The sequence below is a fragment of the Triticum urartu genome, chromosome 2 (genome assembly GCF_003073215.2).
Source record: "Triticum urartu cultivar G1812 chromosome 2, Tu2.1, whole genome shotgun sequence".
NCBI lineage: Eukaryota > Viridiplantae > Streptophyta > Magnoliopsida > Poales > Poaceae > Triticum > Triticum urartu.
Genome location: NC_053023.1, coordinates 550068345 through 550079581, shown reverse-complemented (window position 1 = coordinate 550079581; position 11237 = coordinate 550068345). Strand labels below are relative to the sequence as shown.

The following is an 11237-nucleotide window of genomic DNA, read 5'->3' as shown; positions in this document are numbered from 1 at the left end:
TGCACTTCTACGGCATGTAGGAAATCTAATAAACCTTGCTACAAGTAGACAACACTCAAAACTGTCTTCAGTGCATCGTCATCGCAGAGTGAATGAAACAACATAGTCAAAATGAACAAAATGAAATATTGCACGGAGGAAAGAACTAGTTGCACATAATACATTACAGGCCTCAAAATGAGCTAGCACGTATCAAGCAAACTGCTCATAAACTCTTTCCTGCCCTAACGCAGAACATAACTAAACTTCTCTCTGTTGGGACAGTTAAGAGTTATTGCTTCTTGCTCGCTATTATAATTAGGTAATCATATCGTATGCATCAATATTGAAGACACTTGTGAAAGTAAAGAACACGTTTGTTTACGGGAAGCACGACTCTTAAATCCTTTGAATAATATGCAAAGCTACGATACTGTCTTCCAAATTCAAGAATCAAGATCGACGCAGAATGAACAAAAACAATGTGGCACTTACAACCTATCGAAGTAGACAGGTATGAAGAGATTGTTAATCATGGATCATGTTCCGGCTGCTCCTAAAGAGCCTTGGCCATCTCCCCGTTGTCAGGGACCTCCGCCTCCACTCCCTCATTCCGCAAGGCTACCTTCTCGCCTACGTCGCCATCCACCACCCCATCCTCGTCCTCCGGCTCGGGAAACACCTCCCTATCCTCGATCTCCACCTCCCCATCCTCATACTCCACCTCAACGAACACGCCCCCGTCCTCAACCTCCACCTCCCCGTCCTCGACCTCCACCTCATCAGCTCCAGAACCGGTCCAAACCATTTTTGGGCCCGGGGCTATGTGAAACCATTATTTTTATACCAAATATTTATACTTATTTTAAACTAAGTGTACCATATAACAATTTTAACTAATATAATTTTCTATTACTTAGCCACATAACAATGTTTTCAAATAATAGTTATATTATTCGTTGTTATACAATTGTAATACATCTTTGAGAATTTTGATTCTACGAAATTTGAATTGTAAGATATACCAAAAAATATATTCTTTGTTTTCTAATTAATTTTATATTATTGCATATATTGTATAGTATATATACATATATTGCATATCCATGCGTGTGTCCATATATCTTTCAATATTATTAAATGTCATGGTAGAGATTTCTAAATCATAAATATTTTAATAGAGGTTTCTACTGTATATCAGTCCAACCATATTCGTAGAAACTTCTAGGGTATATCAGATGTGACATGCAAGTTGGGCTCAGTAATAGAGTGAGCTAAGAACCAATTATGTTCTTGAGTGTACTTCTGCGTATGATTCGATTATACCTGACATGATCATCTATATTCACTTAGTTTGATTTGGTGTAAATGAAAATTGTGGATTGGTTTCAATAATGAAAACTAATTATCATAAATTTCATTATGATATTAAGACATCTATCATAAAGAGAGACTAGCGTATCTAAACTTTCCGAGGCGAGTTGGTTTGCCTCCATGTGGTATAAACTATTAGTATGTGTTGTGACCTTACGCTCCTACAAATTGAGCCTCTATTTTATGCATTTAATAATCTTTCAAATGTAATTTATAATTATAGTGTTTACTAGTATAATTTATAGTTGGGGCCCGGGGCGGTCGCCCCTTTTTCCCGACCTATGGGCCAACCCTGTCAGGGCCCAGGGCAGTAGAAGTTCAACCCGTCAGCTCCTTGAAGCCCCTGGTAGCTCGCAAGGGAAGCCCGCGCGAGAGCCTCCTGTCCGCCGACGTCGAAGTGGGGCGGCGGTGTGAGGGGATGGTCGACATCGACGTCGACCCGTCTCCAGGCAGAGGCGTCACGCGGGGACTCCAAGGCCGACAAGCTCGCCATGGGGCACGGCAGGGCCCGCCTTCTGGGAGCGGAAGGCCGTCTGAGGCATCCGGACCACCGTCCGTTGGGGACGACGACGGCGAGGGGAGTCGGACGGGGGCGGGGGCTGCATCCTCTCCTTTCAGCTTCGCTCGTGTGCTTGCTGCTCTGTGTTGTGGCCTCTCACTCGCCTCACTCCATGTTGTGGAAGCGTGTGAGTGCAACCGACTGGATCTGAAATAAATTTTTCTGTTTTGGAGGGGGGCATCTGAAATAGATTTGCAGTGCTAGTAGTGAGCGGGTGGGAGGATGAGAGGCCGTGTTGGGCTGGTTAAGCTTTGCCTTGCGGCGGAAGATAGGCCACCAGGCTGGAAGAAATAGATTTGCAGAATGTGCAAGCAAGCCCTACAAACATGGGCCCTGTTGGGTCGAATTCTTTTTTATATTTCGTAGAGATGTCTCGACAAGATGCAAGCTCAATGGGTTTTTTCTTTTCAAAACTGATGTGGCTTTGATGGTTGGTAGCCACGTTTGAATTTGAAGTTAAAGCCTTAGGGTGGCATCTGATTTGGCAGCATTGGAGTTGGAGGCTCTCACACGCGAACTCTTCTCTCCTGTATTGTTTGTCATTTTGTTCTTCGCAAACTAGTCGGTTGCGAGATTTTTTTTTCAAAACAGAGGCAAAGTTGTCTCAGCGATTAATTAAGAAGAAGAGAATTGCCCAGTTAATTTACGAAAAACCAGGCGAAAACCAATACAAACAAAGCACGAACAAACTACTCACACGACATGAAACCCCAACACCACACAGGCAGCCCGCCAAACTCTCCGAATACACAACCTCCACAAACCCTGACATTGCTACTGCACCAAGTGACTCCGCACGAGAACACCTCAACACAAGACATCAAGCACCTCCCAACCCACAAGGACAACCCAAACCAACAGGACAAGCCGAGAGACCGAAGATCATCCATCAAGCAGCCGGAGACACCTTGCCTTTGGCATCACTTTTTGCCTTTGCCCACCTTTTTTTGTTTGCCCCTTATTGGCGTCCCCGTCAGGTGGCAAGAAATTGACCTGCCCAAACTAGGTCTAGCAACCTCCACGCTGGCTAGAAAAATCATAAAGTTCCTTCGTGAAAAGAGCATTTGGATTTGGAGTAGGTGCCAACACAAGTGGGTCAATGGTCATGCCACTCATAGGCATCACCTGCCCGACGGTTGCAGACGAGGGAAGGACAACAACATCTAAAACTCGGCGCTCCACGACGTCGAGAGGTAGGTTGTCTGACCCCTAACAAGGCTCCACGGCTGGTGGTGAGGGCACCAGGTCCACCTCCGAAGCCTGACAAGGCTCCACGGGGGGTGGTGAGGATACTTGGTCCACCTCTAAAGCCTAGAGAGAGCCCAACTTGAGTTGCTCCATCGACACACGAGAAACAGGTTCCCCACACAACACCTGCAGCTCGGGCATGATCTGCAGCATCGGAGACATAACCTTAGCGGAGGCCTCACCCTCGGAGTCCGGCAACACAAGGGGCGTTGAACTAGACCCAACACAGGGAAGAAGCTACCAAAGAGCTACGTACCCGCCTCATCCATGAAGCCAACAGAAGACTCGGCCATGGGAGCTTGTGCAAGAGGGAGCCTTTGCAAAGCAGTCTCCACGCGCTCCAGAAAACTCCCAACATGCACCATCCTACCCTGCAAGGAGTCAGCTACCTCATGAAGCGTATTAATTGCCTCCTCCATCTGTGAGGAAGTCATGCAGTGAAGATCAGATCTTGACAGATTGATGCTTGATTTCGGGGCTTGTTGTGCCGCTCCCCCATTAAGACTTATGTAACTTGTACCTGTGTGTGTGTGTTCGTGTTTGGTCTAGTTGTCGGAGCCTTGCTACCGTAACTTTGTTCTATGGTCATTGCTTTATATAATATAAAGCAAGGAGGTCAATTGCATAGAGTGCACTCATTTGGGTGGGACGGTGGATCTTGCATCTTCTCATTCCAACGCCAATGGGAATGGGCCGACAATACCCATTGGGACATTGGTCCGGCCAAAATTTCAACGCCAATGGGTATTCTAGGTCAATGTCAGTTCTTGCATATCCTTGACCCCCGGTATCTCTTTCCTCCTCCACAAAAAAGCTCTTCTCCTCCCGTCAGCGTCGCCGCCGGTCTGCCCCATATTTGATGGCCTACAGGCTATGGAGGTGCGGGGGATCTCGTCCCCCCCTCCCGACAGATGAGAGGGATCCTGTTCTTGTTCTTGTTCTTGTTAGGTTCAACGTCTTGGTTGGGGCTGTGTGGCAGCGGCGATGTCTCTTAGTAGGAATAATGTCTCCCATGTTCTATCCACGTCTCGATGGTGCTTCTAGCATTGTCAGAGGGCATGTAGAGGTGTTTCTCCGTGATCTCGCGGGATTTGGCCGATGCTAGTCTTGGGTGGACCTGTTTGGACCCGGCCTTCGCCCGCCTTTGTTCGGGTGTTTACAAGTTTGATCCTTTTGATCTACGAATTTCTTCATCGGTGGTGGTTGCTACTCTGGTGTGCCAGTCCTATGGAGCCTTAGCACGACGACTTTCCGTCTGTCTACTAGAATAAGGTTTGTCCAGCTCCGGTGAGGGAGGAGACGACGATGGTGACATGCCTTTGGCTCGTTCCAGTGCTTGTAGTCGTCGCTAAGTGGTCCATAGACATGGTTGTAATTTTTATTACCTCTGTTGTTTTTTTGTATTGCCATGAGTGAAGATGAATAAAATGGAGTTTCTCATAAAAAGGGTATTCTGGGTTGGCCTCATATGCAAACAGGGCAGGTGAGCCGGCCACCACTGGCCCATCGAGACAACCGGGTCAACCTAAATTTGGTTGCCAAAGGTTGTATTATGTCGTTACCATAGCATATGCCTTTGAAAGGGATCGTTAGCCTTGTGTTTATCGGAAAAAAAATAGGTACTCACCAAAATTTCATTTGTTCTAGAATTACAAATTGTGATGCTAACGCTTTGATGATAGAAATGAAGCTGCATATATACCCTGTTTTTCTTTGAACAAATGACATCTAAACATCATGCTAAAAAGTTCTACCACTAAATAATGCTATTTGAAAAGATGTTATTGTATTATTACTCCCTATTTTATGCAACACTACTAGGAAAAGACCTACTAGTGGCGCACTAGTTTTGCCTACTAATGGCACACTACTGGTGCGCCACTAGTACCACGCCACTAGTATTTTTTTTACTAATGACGCACTAGTGGTGCGCCATTAGTATACCAGATACTAATGGCGCACTACTGGTGCGCCATTAGTATAGGCCACGGTGCGCCATTAGTATAGGTCACTGGTGCACCATTAGTATAGACCACGGTGCGCCATTAGTATTTTTGAATTTTGAAGGCGGGAAAATAGTAGTGGCGCACCGTCTAACCCCCACCGTGTGCCATTGCTATTTTTGAATTTTGAATTTGGATCTGGATCGCGATTTTTTTTGCTCATTTTTTTCTCTTTTTTTTGCTCATTTTTTTGCACGATATTATTTCAAATTTTGTTCCCGTTTTTGGATCTTGTACGTTCTTTTGCCGGAGAGGAGTTCGCCGGAGAGGAGGAGGAGGTGACCGGAGAGGCGCTCGCCTACATCGTCGGAGAGGAGGAGGAGGTCGCTGGAGAGGAGTTCACCGGAGCATCGGAGAGGAGGAAGGAGAAACCATGAGGGGATGGGAGGAGAGGAGGGAGGAGGAGCTCACCGGAGACGAGGGAGGAGGAGCTCACCGAAGATGAGGGAGGAGGAGCTCACCGGAGAGGAGGGAGGAGGAGCTCACCGGAGAGGAGAGGGGAGAAACCGTGAGGGGAGGGGAGGATAGGAGGGAGGACGAGGTCGCCGGAGAGGAGGAGGAGGAGGTCGCCGGAGAGGAGGAGGAGGAGGTCGCCAGAGAGGAGGAGGGTAGTATGGTGGAGGAGAGAAGGGAAAATGGAGTGGAGGAGAGGAGGAGATAGAGTGGAGGAGAGATGGAGTGAAGGAGAAGAATGAAGAGGTAAGGAGGAGAGGACACGCCCAGCCATATATACGGCATAGTAATGGCGCACCGTGGGCAAATGCGCCATTACTATTTTTTTAATTTTTTTGATTTATTTTGAATTTTAAAGGCGAGAAGATACTAATGGCGCACCACGGGCAGGTGCGCCATTAGTAACTTTTATTATTATTATTATTTTAATTTATTTTGAATTTTGAAGGCGGGAAGATAGTAATGGCGCATCATAGGCAGGTGCGCCATTAGTAAGTTTGAATTTTTTTGCCTTTCCAGATCTTAAAAGCCCCGTATCTTTTTTCTGTTAGTTTTTGAGGATTTTGAAAATGTTTAACGGGGTTCCCCCGGTTAAATTCGGATGTAACTTTTCGAGTAGATGATTTTTCATATAAAACACTTTTTCATCCGAGTTCGTATGCAAAAGTTATGCCTATTTTTACAAATTCTCGAGAGATTTTGCAAAAAAATTGAAAATTCATGTTTGTAAATTTTGCTAACAACTAGACCACATATCACATGGGAATATTATTTTCTTTTATTTTTTGACATGTCTATCATTTTCTTTTTTTTTGAAACTAAAAAGACGGTCCACGGGGGAGGGGGTGCATTCGGGAGAATGTTTGGGCCAAATTACTAATGGCGCACCACTCCCACAGTGCGCCATTAGTAGTTTAAAAAATAAAAATAAAAAAAATTGAAATTTTTTTGAAACATAATTACTAATGGCGCACCGTGGGAGTGGTAATGGCGCACCACTCCCACGGTGCGCCATTAGTATTTGCACACTAATGATGCACCAACATATGGTGCACCATTAGTATTTAGTAATGACGCATCACATATACATCGCGCTATTAGTATCTATATTGACTATAGCTTTTTTTTGTAGTAATGTAAATATAGTATTAGAAATGGGTCAAATCATGTTACCCAATGGGATATGAGGCTAACCGCTACTGAACCATTGAGCCGGCTCCATGACTCGTCCTTAAATGGACCACTTTGTGTTTGTTTTTTATGTGGTTTTTTCCTTATAGATTGGATCAATTTCTTTTAAAATATATTCAGGTGGACAATCTTTCCTTGGTGACTGTTTAAAAGAGAAACAAGTTGCATATACATAGAAAACATTATTATGCATGAAGAGATTTTTTTGATGGTGATTAGACGTGCCAAAATCACAAATTAAATAGGAGCATACTCACAATAAAAGATTGAGGGCCTCTTTGATAGTCCCTCTATCCCTATAAAGTTGAGTCACTTATTTTGAAACGGAGGGAGTACAAAGAATTTATAAAGGAATTTTTTAAGGATTCAATTCTTAGGATTTTTCTTCTACGCGCATTGTTTTATTCACATGAATGCAATCCGTAAAAAGAATTCGTTAGGATTCATTTGTTCTAGATTTCACAGAAATATTTTCATCCACTCCAATCTCATGTGAAAATTCCTCTGTTTTCCTGTCCTCAATCGAACTTTCATGCACATGGCATCCTTTTCCTGCATTTCTTGTTTCCATTTCTGCCTTTCACAAATCAGAGAGGGCCTGAATGGGATCGGACGGTCAGCGCTCCCTCTGACGCCTAGGCCTAGCGTCTTCACCGGGAGAAAAGGAAAGATAACTTCCCGGACAAACATCCCTTCTCCTTTCTTCGTTTCGTGCTTTCCTCTCCTTCTTCCTGGCGCGCGCAGACTTGTCCGCCACTTCACGGAAATTCCCCCAGGAATACTTCTACATATATACACGCCGCCCGCCTCCATTCCGGTGTTCCTAGTTTCCACTCATCCGCCGCCGCACCCGAATCCCCGCCCCACGAAGCTTCGTCGCGCAAGGTACGTAATTTTCCCTCCGCTTCCTCCAATTCGGTGCGATTTTCCATGGAAACTTCGCCTGGGGCGCACCATTCTTGGTGCGGATGGCAGCTTGTGGGGTAGTTTCTGGGATTTGCCGCCCCGCCCGGGGATTCCTCGGGGTGCGAAATACTCTTGCTGCCACCAGGCGTATAAATTGGGGTGTTTGTTAGGAGAATCATAGCCAAACCCTAGAAATCTAGCTGCGTGTGGCCGAATTGAGCTTCTTCTTCTTTCGCGTAGGATTGACCGGTTGTGGTTAAGGATTCTGGAATTAGTATGGATAATTTGGGGTTTACAGCTAGGGGCAGGGATTTGGGCCAGCAGCCTGCAAGGCTGCTTCTAGATTCCTCTCCCGTTGGGATTAGAGGGGGGGATTTAACCGAATTGCAGTGTACACAGGCTAAAATTGCTTCTAGCTTGAATCGTGCTGCTTGGGAGCAGAATCCAAGTGGATTTCTTCCAAAGTCGCCTTTCGACGACTATGCTGTTGCGCACAAGTTAGCTCTGCCATGCTTACCATCACAAGGAAAGTATCTTGTCCACACATCACCAAGGAAAGCATATCGACCAAGGAGGTGGAGAAGATTGGGGAGGGAATTAAGAGTCAACCCATTAGATCTAGATGTCAATTTCTTGGTGCTAGCCACTGGCTACTCATTAGGGATAGTATCAAAGAATATAGACCAAAGGATATTAAGTCCCAGCTTTATTGCAAGAAAATTCTTAGTGGGGTCAATGATAGATGGACATCGGAAGGGGAAAAGGATTAGGGTGAAGGATTTTTGTTTGGGTGGAGTAGGTTGCAAGACACGTCGACGGGCTATTAGGACCAAGGGAGAGACTTCCTTCGGTGAATCTTACCTGATGGCATCTGATGCAGGTGATGCTTTTAGCAACAACAGGCATCAAACAATGTCGATGAGTTACGATGGGTCTCAAAGTGAGGATCGGCAAAGTGAGGAGGTTCAGTCAGCATACAAAAAGTTCAGTGCAGGGGATGAGGACGTGGTAAGGGGTTTTGTAAATTTGGATGAAACCGAAGAGCAAAATGAAGAAAATGAGTGGAGTTGGGTGCCCCAAGAGGAGGATCCTCTTGCTGAATCAGCTTCTTCGCTTGAGAAAGCACAAGAAGTTCTTGAAAAATTCTTCAAGAAAAATGAAGATCTTGAAAGTGGTATGTTCTTTTCTTTGTTATGTTATGCACTTTCTTTTTCATGTTACTGTGTAGTACTAGTAATCAATAGGCACCTTTTCCCACTGTGCTTTTGAACCATCGACAGACTATGATAGCTTGTTTGGTTTACTACTACACTTTGGTAAGTGCTTGCAATCTTTAATTGCTTTTGGAACTTAACCTATGCTGAGCGGTATCAATAGCCCCTTACAACCTGATGCTGCTATGTTTCAGATTTCGTAAGAAATCTGTTGATCTTTACTGGGCAATTGACTACTAATTTAAGGGCGATAGGTAGTTTATCCAGGTTTATGTGGTAATAGTTAGTTATAGCTCCAGTCCTTGCAATACATTTATGTCTTATTGAGTGATGTTAATGGATAAATACACTGTTAAACAATTATGTTATGGTATTTTTATTTTTATTTTGAATGTCATGCCCTGAAGATTTCTGACCGTGTTAAGAATCCTTGCACAATATTGAAAGTTTTTTGTCATGACATAATTTTGTAAACGAACTCTTCACAGCATAACTAGGTTTATGTGTTATGTGGATACCAATGCATGCACTTCTGGAAGTGTTTTTTCGGCTACTTCATGTTATAAGGAATCATTTAACTCCCATCACCCTTGGTTATAACTGTGTTATTCCTATGTATACTGGTTAGGTTTTCATCCCTCTGGCCTCTATTGTGTGCGATTCTGTTGAATTACCTGTAATAAGTGGTTTGTTCTACCTGTGTTCTTTTTCAGAGATGCTGAAATTGTCAGAACTTGGCAAGGAGTTTGTGGCTGAGGATTCACATGATGGCAACATAGGTTTGCCTTATATAGAGGCTGATGTACTGGGGATGAATCAAAAGATGGAATGTCTTGAACAGAAACTGAAAGAAGCGTCAGATACTATCACAGAGAAGGATTCAAGATTATCCGAGCTCCAGTCACTTATCAACAGTGCACATACACCAACGCTGCAGACGGAGCCCGTCAACATTGATGAGTTGGAGACCGAGCTTGAAAGCCACCTTCAGGACAAAATCGAAGCCGAGATTCAGTGTCTGGTCATGGTGAAAGCGAGGCAAAACTGGCAAGCCCGGGCCGAGGACCAGATCGCGTTGGAGGAGCACAGGCTCTCCGCCGGAGATGACACGACGATGTTGCTCAAGCTACAAGACACGGAGAAGAAGATTGTGATGCTGAAAGAGCAGGTGGACAGACTAGAGGCCCACGAGAAGGAGCTGTCGGTGACGACGGAGGTCCTGAGGATGCAAAGCAAGACCTTCAAGATCGGCCTCTTCGGTCTCCTCCAGCTGATCATGCTGTTCCTTTCCCTCAAGATGTTCTTCGCCCAGGACTCTGCCCGCTTCGGCGATCTCGTGCCGACATGATGGCTGACTAGTTAGCGCTTGTTTTAGTCAGTCTGTATGTAAATTCGGTCGATTGATTTGCGTCGTGTTAGGCCTGACCTCGGCACAGTGAAGCTGCTGCCACGCTGTGAAAGTGTAACCCGTGTGAAACTACGCGTGCCCTGCTGTAAATTATGTGTGTGCATAAATATATATGGTATATCTAGGTTTGCCTGACTAAGCTCATTGGCTGTTTGCATCTACTGGGTGGTGTCAGCGGCAGTTCCGTTTGGCAACCAGTTCCATTCTGCTCTCCGTTAATTCAGCAGAAGGACAGGAAGGGCCTTGTTTTGACTGCACGTTCCTGATGTGTAACGTCTGAAAAACTACAGCGTGCTGTGTAAAATATCTGCTGTTTTCATCTACGACAGTTTCTTTGGGAGCCCTTCGCTGAAGAAAAGCTCACTCCTGGTCTCCATTTCTTCAGCAGCAGGACCGGAAGGTCCAGGTTTGACTGCCCTTTGAGTGAGTCTTCAATGTACTACTCCCTCCGTTTCAAATTACTCGTCGCACAAATAGATGTATTTAAAACTAAAATACATCTAGATACATCCATATCTGTGACAAGTAATTCGAAACGGAGGAAGTACTCATTACGGATAAGCAAGTAATTAGCTTCTAAACTTCGCTCTGGGCGGTCAGAACTGAGCTCCTGTAACGGCGATGCCTAAGGGAAACCCGGAGGAAACACAGGCAGCTCTGACCCGGCGTTTCCTGCTCCCATCCTTTCTCGCTGCTTCGTTCAAGGACCAAGATAGAGAAAGAAATTATGAGTGATTAAGCACTACTACGCCAGTAGCATGTTTCTTATAGCATCTCCAGCCGTTGGCCCCCCAGGGAGCGTCTAAAAGCGTCGCCTGGGGTGAGCCGGCGCAAAAAATGGCCCTGGGGCGAGTCGGTCCCCAGCCGTCGGCCCCCAGGGCCGCCCCAGGCGCGTATTAAAA

The 11237-nt window shown here is 45.3% G+C and overlaps 1 protein-coding gene across 1 annotated transcript; it reads left to right on the top strand.

Annotated features, from left to right (window-relative positions):
• Positions 1-7473: 7473 nt before the first annotated feature.
• Positions 7474-10474, top strand: LOC125538684. The gene is made up of 3 exons (XM_048701953.1): positions 7474-7692; positions 8594-8887; positions 9641-10474. The coding sequence occupies exons 2-3, from the start codon at positions 8626-8628 to the stop codon at positions 10273-10275; spliced, it is 897 nt and encodes a 298-aa protein (XP_048557910.1). The 5' UTR covers positions 7474-7692; positions 8594-8625; the 3' UTR covers positions 10276-10474.
• The last annotated feature ends 763 nt before the right edge of the window (positions 10475-11237 follow it).